Genomic DNA, 14604 nt, shown 5'->3' with positions numbered 1-14604 from the left:
ATGTGCATCTGTGTTTACGGCCCGGCGTGTCGCTGTGTGAAGAGAGACGCCGACAAACACACCACATCTTTGGCAAGTGGTGGTTCAAGCAGGTGCCGGCTTCTGTAAACACTGAGAGCCCCGCGCAGATTGAGATGGAGGGAAATGAGGACCTGTGTGACTTCTTCCATCCAGATGGAGGCTACAGTGGGTTTGAGGTTGGCCCAGATCATTCCTCCCCCTCGATGGCAAACCAAAGAAAGATCTGTGGAGCCATTAGAATATTGCTGCCTCACCACAGCTGCTGCTTGTCTTCATCAGCTAACGTGGTTTCATGATGCAGATAAAGTACAAGAAGTAACATAAAAGGGCACTGAGCCATTTGGCAGAGTTCCTTTTAGAAGCGAGGAGCGTCATCTCTTGAGACTTAGAGGGAGTTTCCCGCCAAGACACAGCACCTCATTTGTTTTAAAGAGTCTTTAGGCCTCTTGTTTTCACTGCTGGGAACTTGTCATTTCGGCAGGAGATGATATAGTCGGCAAAGCTGAGTTTTGTGGTTTTTTTCAGTTCAATTCATTGGACTAAATATCATCAATCAGAAAAGTGTTCAAGGTTTTATTAGATTTTAGCTTTTTTTCCCCTCCCAATATCTTGACATAAACATAAACAAAGCCAAAAGAAGTATTTAAGTAAAAATAAGATGTAGAAATAAAAGATGCTCCAGTTTCCACCCACATAGGTTGCATGAACTGGCAATTCTAAATTGCCTCTAAGTATGAATCTGTAGTACGTGTTTGTGCGTATGGGTGTGCGTTCAACTGTGATAGATTGGCAGCCTGTGAAGGTGCCAATCTGCTGCCTCTTGCCCAGTGCATTCTGGGGCGGGCTCCGAGCCCCCTGTGACCCTGAGCAGGAGAAGCATTATTTGTGTTACATCAGAAAGCCTTTACATTTGATAACATTTTTTAAGATAGGGAATTTGAACGAAAAATCAATATTGCATATTATCTATGAATTCATTTCTGTAGCCATTCATTTCAAACAAACAAGGCCCTGACAGTGTTTTCCAGCAGGAATATATTTTGACATATTATAATACGATGTAACTTGATTGTTACAAATTGTGTGTGGGTGAGGAGTAAAAATGATTTTGCTTTAATTCCAATGACCACACAGACAGTAAACTCGCTGGTGTTTTTTTACACTTAAGACACCCATGCTTTGGATAATGTGGGATAAACACCAAATAAGGAGTTGCTTAAGTTTTCGTTTAAACGTTAGAGGGTAGACCTCCACTGTGCAAATCTGTGTCAGTTTTAGAAAAAAAAGCTTTCAGACTTTTACTCATTCAAGCGGAAAAACTGAACTGTGTGACCTTTGTCATGCTGGTAGAAACACAGGGACAATCATAGCTAAATTTGATATTTTTTGTCTAGCTTCTAACTTCTTCTGGGGGTGATCATCGCACATGAAAGTATAGCTGAATTCACTACACAGATGTTGCATTTAAGTTACTTAAATGGTGATTTTGTCAGACGACCCTGCGGCTATAAAATCAGGATTTTATTGGAGCACAGTGACATTGTGGAAAAGTTCCAAGTCACTGCAAGCAAGTAGTCTTAATGGGCTGATTTTCAGCCACAGTTTCTAACACCTCTGAAAAAAGGTAGTGAGCCAGATGATTTCACCCAAAAAGAAACTAAAATATTTTGAATTAGCGCAGTTCTATTGGGAATTCAGATGTATTGATATACACTAAAATACACTTATATTTACTTCATCCCCTGTGGTTATTATTTGTTGCTACTGGTTTCTCCTTCTGTGTACTGGACAGGAGCAGTGGTGTGCAGAGCGTTTGTACAGCCAAACCAGACGCCCTGCTGAAGACATTACTTTGAAAGGCATGAGATTTTATCTTCATCAGCATTAATACATACTTTTCTGTTTTGAGAGTATATCACACACATGCACGGTGGTGTGGTGGGCAGCACCGTCGCCTCCCACCAAGAGGGTTCCTGCTTTTAATCCCAGCTTGGGCCTTTCTGTTAGAATGCTCTCCCTCTATATTCTCTCTGGGTAATCTGGCTTCCTCCCACTGCCCAAAAACATGCATGTTAGGTCAATTGGTGACTCCGAATTGACCATAGGACTGAGTGTAAGCGTGGATGGTTGTTTGTCTCTGTGTGGCCCTGTGATGGACTGGCGGCATGTCCAGGGTGTACCCCGCCTCTCGCCCAATGACACCTGGAATGGACTCCAACCCCCCCGCGGCCCTGAGTTGGATTAGGCGGGTATGGGAAACGGATGGATGGAGTATATCCCATTTTTCTGTGAAACCTGGGCTAGCATTATCTGCAGTGTAAAATACAGCCAGAGAAAAAGCAGGCATGCAGTCCTGCATGGAGCTCCCAATAATCCTCAGAGAACCCTGAGAAGTCATTGTTCTAGATCAGAGGAACACATTTTAGAGATGTGCAACTGATCAAATTACTCCACATGAATAGCAATTAAAAGAGGGGCTTAGTTGGTTATTGAACATTGGAGTCAAAATTGACAAAGTAGAAATGGAGTTTTTTTAACAACACTGATGGAATATAACCTTTACCACTCAGTGGGTCACCATGGACACCCAGTCAGCGAGCAGCTCAAGCTCTCTGATATCAATGAGCCGCTGCTATGGGAGCATAAACACTGTTTCCACAGATGTACAACCAACCCTGTGCTGGAAAACAAGAAAGAAGTTGAAAAACATCAGTTGTACCATCAGGGCTTAATTTCCCATAGCAAATTTACATTTCAGTTTGACTAAGTTCTGCTAAGAATCATTGTTTGTATTTATTTTTTTTAGATAAAAGTACTCGAGGGGTTAACTGTGCAATGCTGCTATTTGACCTCTTTGATAAGAGTCTTTCATCATACTCAAATCATAATGTTATACTAATTGAACATTCTATAATTCAAAATAGAGGAAGATTTCCTTGGCACTTTCATTCGACAACAACAGAGGAGGGTGGGGGTTAGCAAAGATTTGTTAATATTTCATCAGATAGACCATCAGTGCATGTCCACTCCACAAGCAGAACAACAAGCAGTTGCAACAAGGGATGAAGGCAATTAGCCAGACTCCAACAACAGAAGGTCTCCAACCCCTAAAAGCTTTTCACATGTTTCCGGTATCTTCCATTCACTCCCCCAACACCTCATTCTGTTGCAATCGAGAGAGCAGCTGAGAGGGGCAAGGTAACATGTCGTGTCCCTCGATGTGCGTACGGCGCTGGCAGATGACACACATACGATTCTTTGGGAACAATTTCAACATCCGCTACACTTGGCCCTGATTCCCATTAAGCATTCATGATTCATCTGGATTTTATATTATAACGTTTTGAATTTTTAATGCAGACCCCCCCCCCCCCCACACACACACACACACACACACACACTCTCCCTCCACTGCCATCCCCTCTACTTCCCTCCCCCTTTTTTTGACGTGAATGGAAAAAAAGAAGACTTAATCAAACACTGAATGAGGGAGAAATTTTAAAAAAATGTCACTTTCACACACACGCACACAAGGAGACACATTTTTTTCCATCACCACCACCTGCTAGTTATCCAGGGTACTATTTCTTCAAGTCAGTTGATTTATAAGGTGCAGCATGGATATATCACAAGCACCTTGGAGACACAAACACATGGAAGCGGTATTATTAGAGAGATACAGGTGTCCTCTCAGGTATAGTCTAGGCAATGCTGGAGAGTATGTTTAAAAAAAAAATGAAAGGGTGTTCTCTCTCTTGCCCAATACCTATTATTTTAGCTATCATTTTGTTCTTTCTGCAGAGAGGATCATTAAACCGAAATAATTCATTTGAGAGAAAGGTCAAAGCCATAGTCTGTTGGCACCCAGACACCAGAGTTAAGAGTTTTTGCATTGAGGGAGAAAAGAGTGCAAAGGACAGGGCCATTGATTCTCCTTTATTTATTTTTTTATTGTCAACGCATTGATTGAGGTGAGCGACCCTGTACATTCCACTCAGCAGTGATGATAATCATCATCTTTAATACCGGTTATAGGTGAAGACACCGATCTCCAGGTAAATGCCACATCCATTGTTTACTGATGCCTCTGTGTTGCTATTACTGCATGAGAGTGAGGAGGAGCTACGGGAGAATTGAGGAGGAAAAGTAAAAAGGCAGGGAAAAAAGGACTGTCATCTTTTAAGTGCCAGAAATAGCCCCCCCCCCCCCCGAACCAATCCAAAGCTCCCTCCCCATTGTCTCTCCTGCTCCAGCCCACGTGTGCTCCTTGCAAACCATGAAGCCAAATGCTGCACATCCAGTCGCACAATAACAACATCCATTCTTAACAAGATTACTCTGGCAGTCCCAGTTTGGCTGATGGGACGCGTTTCGGAGCAGAGGCGCAGGGATAAGCCGCCTGCAGCCGCCTGCAGCATTACATATACACTGGGATCTATCCATAGGAGAGGAGCTTCCTGGGGAGTTGAGCCAAACATCGAGCCCACAAGAGCACACTGGCACAGGAAGCAAGAATCTGTAGCTACTTCTGCTGCTGCTGCTGCTGTGCTTATGACCACAACAACTATGTCAGAGGCAAGGGCCAATTAGCAGGTTTCAGATAATCATAATCTTTTGATTTGAATAATCAGATTTGAATAATTGTAACCTCATTTACAGTAACTAATTCTTGGCACGAGATGTGACAAGGAAACACAGTCCATATTCATAAGTAAGCAGAATGTCCAACATCTTTCTGCTCCCTTGTTTTCTTAATTTAGGCTTTCAAACTGTTACAATATGATTATAAATGGGGGGGGGTGTTTTGTCTAAGAAATCAACAATCATTCTAATCTCTGAACAAGACAAAAGCCAAGAGGCTTAAGTCTGTTCGACTGCAAATGCATATTTTGATGCTTTAAAAAGATATAATCCAAACAAAGCTAAAATCCCATCATTTTGAGAAGAAAAAAAGATTAATTTAGACAAGACAACGCACCAGCCAAGCCTTTGAGGTGAACTGCTTTAATTCCTATAAATTAGTAAGAGCAAAGTTCAAGGTAGAGAGCCAGATGATTTAGCCCACTAAGTGCTCCACCTCCGCACAGCCAGCACAGGCCAAGCCCGGTGAGCCACGGAGAGCGAGGCAGGCGGGAGGAGATGAGAAGGGAGGGCAGGGGTGGAGATTTAGCCTTAATGAGAGGCCGGGAATTCTCTCGATTTCAGCTTGGAAGAGTTAGACGCAGCTGACCGACAAACGCTGACATGGGAGCGTGCTAATCGTGGCGACGCAGTCCTGGGTAAAAACCATAAAGGGGCCATTTGCTGCGAATTAGCAGCGATGTAGAAGCTTGGAAAAGTGGCCCCCGCATGAGCTACTCACTGTATGACATGGATTTAATCACGCCGAGCCACAGATGTGAGTGATAGCAGCAAGCTTGTTATTTTGCTCAGGGACTCTGAAACCGTGTGAATGGATGTGCTTTCCTGTTAAATTATTATTGCAGCTGATGCATGTACACAGGAGAACTGGCAGGGGAGCGCGGACGAGACGCGTCATGTGCCTCCTTATGATACACTGAGCTGAAACATGATTTCAGCTCCCTTATGATACGCACGGAGAAAATGCAGTCTGCAATTTAATGCGCAGCAGTTGCTAGGTGCATGAGCTTCATGGTTATAAGTGTGGGGGTGCTTTAAAAGACATAAAGAGGTGGGGTGAGGGATATTTTAGCAACGGCACATCTGCCAAAAAGTACAATGCAAATAAACACTACAGCACATCAACTAAATCATCATAGACAGGCATATAAGATAAGAATGAAAATACTTTGCAATAACATTTTAAGATACAAGCTATATCAATATAGGCATATGGGAAAAGTAATAATGCCAGCGAGGATGAGGTCACCTGTAAATTTGAAGTGCCACAGATTTCAGCCTGCAGTTTCTGCTCGCAGCACATGTGCAGTTTGGAGTTTGGGGAGGATAAACACGACCACACTGACACTTCGGCAAATGTTTGCAAAGATACACCAGCTATAAAGCCTCTCGGACACACTGTATTTACTGTTGCACACATAACCCTCGTGTCTAAATATACTCCATCCAGGCCTGTGTCCGCTCATCTCATCTCAGTCTGTCTCCACATTGCGAATGGACTGCCGAGCAACACACACACACACAGACACACACGCGCACATACATACACTCAGCTTGTTAATGGGAACCAGGACGACAATACAAAGCCATAGACAACCTGTCAAGCTCTTCAAGGGCAGCACTAATGTGATCCCACAGCTCTATCAGAGCCATCGTTGTGCCCAGTGTTTTATTACAGACCAGGAGGGACAGACACAGAGAGAGATTGGAAAGGAAGAGGGAGACTGTGACCATGGCCCATTGATATAATGGCCCTGCTGGCATTAGTGATATAGTATACAGGTGAGCCCGGGAGAAAGAGGAGAAGTGTGGTAACAGAGCCGGAGAGGGGAGGGTGGAAAAGGAGCATGTTTTTTTTTTGTTGATTTTTTTTCTTCTAAATTACACATGAGGTGGGGATGGAGATCTAAGGGCTGAGAGAAAGAGGAGCTGCTGCAAGACTGGCGCTCAATACAGATCTGTGTGGTGTTGCTTGAAAAGAGATTATAGACTTGTATTTCAGGAGCTGTTGTGGGTGTGAGAAACCAAATGGAAATGGAATGAAGTCCAACAAACACTGATGGGTTTTCTTTTCCTGGATTTAATAACAGCTTTTTGATTCAACCCTCTCAATGTGGCACCGGGACCTGTGTCTAATTTGGGCTGTGTTTCAGAAATGTATTATATCAGAGCCAATGCTTGTAATTTACGTGTCATAATGGCTATCAATCACGGGCAATAATTTGGCTATTATTCTCATTTACTCCCACTCCTCATCCATCAATCAAAGGTAGAGCCAGATACTGGCTCAACCTCGGGGGAGACGAGGTAAATGCAGAGAGAGAGGTGGGGGATCGGCACTCGTCATGAGCCAAATCGGCAACACTCAAGTCAAGAAGCCCGATCAATCTTTTGATCTGTTGTAAACCAGCAGCAGCAGGACCAGGGAGTCCCAAGCTTCATTCAGAGCTCAGTCTCACCTCAGCATTGCCTCTCCGCCTCACACTGCCGACGCCAAACACTCGGAGAAAATTTAACAATGTCACGGCACCACACCCCATCAGGCCCCGGGGCAGGCTTACTTGGGCTCAAGAGTCGCTCTCTCCATAATCACCCCGTCACACACAGAAAGAGAAAAAGAAGGAGGCGGGGGTGGAGGACAGAGACAGAGAGGGGCAATCCAGATGAGCAGAAGCAGCTCACATCAGCTCTTGTCCCACATCTTTTACTGGCAGTCCAAAGTGTGGTGAGCAACAAAGCATCAAAAAGGTTTGAATTAGACATGGAAAACAATCCCAAATATAAATATGAATATTTTATGATATTATCTCCATACATATACATAGATATACGCATATATATAAGTTCCCAACCAGAGTGGTAAACAGAAAAAAAGCAATAAATATTTCCTCATATGAGCCATGCAATTTTTCACTGTGTGAGACACACAACACAATAAATACATATACACAAACACACTTAATGGGAAAAAAATATTTCAAACAAGTCATTTTTAAGCCCAGTTTTACACAATATAAAGTTACAAATTGTGAGATGGCATTGCATCACCAGGCTACTAGTTTATAGAGAAACATTAGCCTGATGTAGCAAAAACCTTAATCAATGAGTATTTTAATGTGTAACCTGTAAAAAATTGTACTTTTCAAACACAAGCAATGTATTTTCAACCATAACCATGTAGATAACTTCTAACCCACACTAACCACGAATGGATAAGAGCAAAAAAGTAAAGTAAAAAAGCTACTTTATAAGTTATAAGTTACTTTTGCTAGCAAGAGTAAAAAAAAATGTTTTAAAAAAACATGGGAACTGTACTATTTTGGGGAATTCATTGTGATACAGCATTTTGCGATCTGGAGAAAGTATTACACTTTCTGTCATGAGATCACATCACAGTTCTAAAAAAGAGGCTTCTGATGTTGGGGTGAAAACTGCTAAATAATGTCATCTTTATTTCCTGCAAGCCTACTTCCAGCAGACATCCCTTACACCACCACTCTGATGCCACTCTTGTTCAGAATCCTGTCAAACAGCTTGTTTAAAAGAATAAATCTTGTGTTTCCTTCCCCAAGAGCATCCATTTGGAAAGACAAAGCCTTTTTTTTTTCTTACAGACATATCCGTTTTCTTTGCTGAATCAGTAATCAAAGCGATGTGTTTTTTTTGGTTCCGTCTGTATGACTGTCAGTCCTTGCAATCTTGCAGTTCAGTCTAAATGGATGAATATTAATAGTTGATTATCAATTCTCTTTGTTCAAAAACACACATTGCTGTGGTGGATGAAAGAGTTGGACAATGGGATAAAGGATCAGTCAGTTTACCACATCTGCAGTACATTCCAGCAGTGAAATCCATCATTAGCAATTATATATGACCATATGTTAAAGGAGTGGAAGTTATGGGGTGCAAAGACGTCATGGCTGAGACTGTTAGAGATTCCAACTGAAGCTGCCATCAATCTGCTTCTCACTACAAAGAAAACAAATCCGGATATCTGGCGCAAACACGGCAATTTGTTCACTGCTTGTCTTTTGTTCTAAGTAATTGAGTTGCTTTGTTGTACGGATTAATAATTGAAGTATCTTTGACTGAAGAGGCGAAATTATGGGAAAATATGGCTGACAGTTTGGAAAAGACTCCGACCAAAGTGAAAGAGCATCTTCTACATAACTCCAGAATACAGTTTTTATGGAAAAAAACAAAGCAATTCTTTTTTCGTGGAGGTAAGTCAGTAGCTGCATGACCCTCTATCCCTGCCTTCCAAAGGTTTACACTTACCCATTTAGCATTAGTACCTCCTGCTTGTATTTAGAATTAAGCTCTGTCCATATGAACGGTCATAGTCTATCTCTACCTCTACGCGTTTACCTATTCCTGTTAATGACAGGATATTTCTGAACCATCCGTGGCTCATGATGAGTAATCCTAAAATCCTTTTCCAGCACTGTGTAGGTTTTTAAGCTACAGCCGAGCAACAAGCTTTCACAGCTGTCTCCCCTGCTTCACTTTAACAGGTACTGCATGTCTGCCTCCCCGACGCCAACAGGACTGACGGGGGCTGACGAACACGCCGCGCGCTGAATCACAATGTCAAGAAAGGATGCGCTGAAGAAGAACAGCGAAAGGCAAAGAGGGGGGGGGGCTGTCACGCCTTGTGGCCGTCCTTCTCGCTCTTCCACACCTCCGCCTCCACCTCGCCCTTCTCCCCCTCCTTCACTACCTTTATGCTAATCGCCCTGAGAGAGAGAGAGAGAGAGAGCGAGAGAGAGAGAGAGAGAGGGAGAGAGAGGAAGAGAGAGAGGGAGGGAGCGCGCCGCGGATAACACACCGTAATAAAAAATAAAAATAAATCGATGGTACCATCTTTCTCACCAACATCGTCTCTTACTCTCCTTCTCATTGTCGGTGCAGTTGAGGGGAGTCCTGTCGCAGACAAAGATTGGGGATGCGACTATAATTAAAGCTCGGAGTGCACCGGTAATAAAAAACGATGAGATGGAAGGAGTCCAACCTTGGCCTGGACTTCCTTGATAATGGGCCCGCTACCCTCAGACACAGGAAGCCTCACACGCTGTAGGGAAAATTGTGCAAAAAATACTCAGAGAGCTGTATGACCCATTTGAATCACACCTCCCACCCATTTGATTCATTTTTTAATTAAGCGTGAGAAACACAGAGAAAAGGGGAAGAAAAGGAGACAGAGGAACTGAGAGGGGAGACAGATTTATAGTGTTGAACTGGTGCAATGCCATCTTGGTGTAACTTATCTTGGCTCTGCCAGGCATACTCATGAGCACTTAACCTTGCAGTGAACGCAAGCCATCATCATCGCTTTGCAAAAAGGCAAGCCGCGGTCCCCCGTCCCCCACGCCCAGTCTTTGCACCGTCCTTCAACTGGAAGATGTTGCTCACACCTGTGACTAACCTGTCCTAAAGTCAAATTTCCACTGCACTAACAAAGGCCCTGAGGGAACACATCCTTCACAAGCTCCATCTTAACGTGATTTGGTGCCACCAGATCTCTTGTCGACAGTTCCCACTCTGACCAGAGGCAGCGACTCCTTAATGGAAGCGTTTGGGATTGGAACCACAGCTTTGTTAATCACATATTGTTTTCTTTCTTTCTTTCTTTCTTTCTTTCTTTCTTTCTCCTTTTCCCATTTTTTGTTCCAAAACAGGATTACATGACACTTTGCCAGGTGATACGTCAAATCTGCGATGTTCAGCATCTCACAGCTGCAATCAAAAAATCTCAAACTCACATGTGGACACTGTGGCCCCTGAGAGTGTTTGTTTCTTCCAGCTTCCTGATGAGCAGCCATTGTCGAATCCTGCAGAGGATGCCTAATTGACTCGCCTGGAAAATTAATGCATCACCTAACAGCATTTTTGTTTGAGTGCAATATTCAGAAAACACAGGTGCAAATCCCGCATGATAGCAAATGTGTAATATATGCAGCCAAATGACAATGATCAGGTTGGAAGAAAAATAAAATCAAGTGAAACTGGGGGAAGTGACATTTAAAGTATTTACTTGGACTTGAGTGACTTATTTTTCTAGTGCGATAAAAAAATAAATAAACTTGTTTGCCAGCTGCCATGCCTGAGGGGTTGAATGAAAACATTTAAATTCTTTGGGAATATTTCATAAACAACAAAGGAATAGCAATTATCAAATATTAGGTGCCGATAAACTGTTTGCAAAAGCTATTACCAAACAAGATCAAATATTATGCTTGATGGCCTGCGTGCCTTTCCATGCCAGAGTGGCTGGATGATATTCTAAGGGAGGGATGCGAGCGTGGCTGCCAGGCTGACTCTCCCCAGGTGAATCCCAGCAATGAGCTGTGAACAAGCTGCTTTGGCCGGGCTGACCAGCAGCCTTCCACTCCCCTGAAACCTGCCTGACACTTCCACACAGGCCAGGGAGCAGGTGGCCTCGAGCTGCAGGATAAGCTTTGCTGTTCTGCTCATTGCAGAGCTGCCATGGAAAATATGACCATACCTATTTTGTGTATGGCAAGTACAATGTGTGTGTACGTGCTATTAGAGAGCAAAAAGGGAGGGTGAAGTAAGAAAAGGAAAAAAAGGGAAGGCAGCATTGTTGAGATGCTGTTCTCTTTGTAGAAAACTGTGGTTAATACTAAAAAATCTGCTTCTTTCAAGGGTGTCCAAATGCAAAAGCTAAAGCTAAAAATGTGCCACTATTACTTGATGGGAGTTTAATTATTTCGAAAGCATTTTGCGACCCCCCCGTCCTTTCTCTCCCGTCCGCCATATCTCTGTTTCCCCTCGACAACCAGAACCCTTCCATCGCCCATGGGAAGAACAAAAAAAAGAAAGAAAAAATGAAGGGAGCATTCAGTGGCCGAATTAATGTTTCCACACGATAAGCGAGCATAATATAATGCTGACAATCACAACACTCACCCTGCCAACTAGAATTGGATCAGGTCCAGAAAATTCCTCCAGCACAAACATTTGATTCCAAACCCATCCTCTCTTGGCGCGGCTCAGTAATCTTTGTCCTTCGCCAAGACCGCTCGCCACCACTGCGGACCCACCAGTTTGTGTACTTCTGGACTGGCCTGTGATGGGAATCATAGAGACGGAGGGAACACTAGTAATCCACACCAGCAGCAAGGACATCCACAGATCCATGAGCATCTCCTCGGACCGCTTTGGCATCCTGTCGTTGTGTGTTCGGCTTGTTTGTTTGTTTGTTTGTTTGTTTGTTTTAGGAGACTACTCTTCTCCCTCTGTCTCTTCTCCCCCCTCCCCACCTCTCTTCAGATCAACAGCTCCTTCTTAGATAACAAGAAAAGGTTACTTGTGTCCTCTTTGAACGGTGGAGCTTGCATTCATGGTGCGATAAAGGTCACTTGCATGGCTTGGCATGCCTCCATAACAGTTGGTGAGGGGGGTGAGGCTCGCAGCACGGCATCCATTTGGCGTTATTCCGAGGGGGAGACCTAAAAGGAAGCAATCACAGTTTGTTAGTTGTCTCTTAGTCTTGTGAGGAGTTGGCAGGATCTGGGGAGGAAAGATGGGGGGTAGGAATAACAATGTAGAGTCAAATAAACATTTGAACAAGTCAGATGTGACAGGCAGAATGAGAAAGGAGACAAATATGTTTCTGCAGGAAGCGAAGCTAGATGAAAGATGGATCTTTAAAACAACAAAAAACAAGGAAAATCAACATGTCGCTTCATCATTACAAATGACCCATCTGTAGCTGCCATGAACCTTTATCCCAATATTGTTTCCACATTATTCTGCTACAACTGAACAACAAATGGGAATGCCTGTACTCTGAGGCAATTCAGTCCACAATATCAGATTGCTTTGCTTTAATCTGTTGTTCAGGGGATTATCCCAGAAAGATTTTGTGAAATCACATGTTCCTTGTGAATAATGTTATAACAATGCATGTCAGGTTGAGTGTCACAGACTCCAGTCACAATCCTCAGACATCCACGCATGCATGCAGTAGTGCCAGGTTTAGGGAGGTAGTCTGTCTGCAGGTGAACCGTGTCAACAGTGCTGCAGCTCGCTGATATCAAAGTAATCCGAACGAGATCATTGCTGAGTTATTTCAAGGCATGTTTACTCACTGAATCAAAATGTGAAGTTGCACATGAGCTGCTGTTTTCTAATAAACATGCACACAAAGTTTGTTTTTCATTATAAAACAAAATCTGATATCAAATAAACCATTAGATCCTGCAAAATAACCCTTTTTGAACATTTGAAGTTGAGAGTGCAGTCTAATATAAATTTTGCCCTTTAATCAGAGACAGTTAAGGTTGTGTGGAACCCTTTTCCAGCTCAGTCTTATTTGCAGTTTACTACAGGAGGAGATGGAAAGCAGACACAAAGCGTTGGCTTTGAGTTGTCTCCAGCTCAGACTGATGCGGGTGGACATGTTACCAGAGCACCGAAAGGCTGGCTTCCAGCAGTGTCACTGCTACTTCAGGTAAGTTTAACTACAAGCAGTGTGGTCATATGCCGCACGGTTACTGCATTGCATTTCCAAGGACGATAAGAAGTAACAAATAACACCTGATGTCAGCCGCAGTATAATAAGGCATGGACAGTCCACAGCTGATGTGACCTGAAGACTAAAAAATGTAAGAGCACGTCTATGAAAAGCAGACGGAAAAAAATAAAGAAAGGGCAATAAAAGATCATTATATTACATATAATTATACCCAATATAAAATATAACAAAAAAAAACTAAACAACAACAAAAAAACAAACAAAAAACGAGTGTTTCAGCACCACGGGAGGATGGACAGCTCCCGGTGATGACAGCTCAGCCGCAAACGGAGTTCCGGCAGCGGAGGAGCTGTCCAAGGTCGGCAAGCCACATGCAAGAGCAATTGATCTTTTTCCCCCAAAAATTTTAGGAATCTAAAAAACAAAACTCAAATGCAGAAAGTTTTTTAGGCTCCTACTTGCCTTTAATGCATCTGAGATACACGGCGGCTCCGACACTCACTAACTACATTCGCCCTCTCTGAAGTTTTACCCTTTGTCTGTCTCGAATCAGACCGTCTTTGCGCAGCAATTGTGGTGGCAAGAGCACACAAACAGTCCAATTTACAGGAAATAAACCGCATGCATATGACCGACCTGTACCGCGACAGAGGCAGGGGTAAAGGTGAATTTGAAAAAAAAAATGTTAAGTAAAGGTAGCCTAAGTCGCACTCCGAGATGTAGAGAGACGAGAAGTCCTGTTCAACCGCACATGCATTATTCTTAATAGCCTACCTGTTAGGTTTATATATGGTGTCGGGCTGTACTTACTCGTGAGACTCGGATCCTTTTCCGCTGCTGCATTATTTCATCGTTCTTTTCTCACCTCAAAATAAGCCAACAACTCCATTGGGTTTCGTTCGAGGCGGAGGGGAAAAAAAGCGAAAAGGCGAAGAATCGAGAGGCTAGAAAATCCTTCCTGCGCGGAGTGACAGTGTTAGGCTTGTAGTTAAGAGCTCCGACAGGCTTGCTGGCTGACTGGAAAAGTGAGGAGGAGATGGAAGAGAGATGCACGGTGGTGAAGAGAGAGCCTCCCTCCACTGCGCTCATTGGGTTGATGAGGAGTCGGGTCAACAGGCGCACAAATGAATGCATGCTGTTCTACCCTGGCTCAAACTCACAAAGGTTATCGTCTCACATCGCCGCTTACAGCTGATCTTTAAATGGTGAGTGCAGGTGAAATGTTCTCATCACAGAATTCTACCTCTACTGTATTTTTTCCCAAACTCTTTTTTTTTTTTTTGGGGGGGGGGGTCCCCTCTCACTTCTCTCGGTTAATTGTGAAAATGAAGCAGACCAGACGGCCAGTGAAACTGAGCCGAGGCTGCCCATTTACAGTCATTTGATAGGGTTAACCAATGGACAGATGGAGACACGCGGTGTGGCCCGTTGGTAGAAAGAAA

The 14604-nt window shown here is 43.4% G+C and overlaps 1 protein-coding gene across 3 annotated transcripts in view; it reads right to left on the bottom strand.

The window, feature by feature from the left end:
• Window positions 1-14250, bottom strand: part of cdh8 (cadherin 8) — a 117583-nt gene extending 103333 nt beyond the window's left edge. For 2 of the 3 annotated variants that reach the window (XM_075470998.1, XM_075471130.1), the window contains exons 1-2: window positions 13973-14250; window positions 11593-12134 (exon numbers count right to left, since the gene is read on the bottom strand). In XM_075470998.1, coding sequence (XP_075327113.1) covers window positions 11593-11850 — 258 coding nt within the window. In that variant the 5' untranslated portion in view covers window positions 11851-12134; window positions 13973-14250. The remainder of the gene's footprint in view (window positions 1-11592; window positions 12135-13972) is intronic. The other variant, XM_075471060.1, reaches the window with a different exon arrangement.
• Between the last annotated feature and the right edge of the window lie 354 nt (window positions 14251-14604).

Source organism: Odontesthes bonariensis, chromosome 1, assembly GCF_027942865.1.
Source record: "Odontesthes bonariensis isolate fOdoBon6 chromosome 1, fOdoBon6.hap1, whole genome shotgun sequence".
In the NCBI taxonomy this organism is placed as follows: domain Eukaryota; kingdom Metazoa; phylum Chordata; class Actinopteri; order Atheriniformes; family Atherinopsidae; genus Odontesthes; species Odontesthes bonariensis.
The sequence above is the reverse complement of the archived record's forward strand: the minus strand, read 5'-3'. Positions and strand labels throughout refer to the sequence as shown.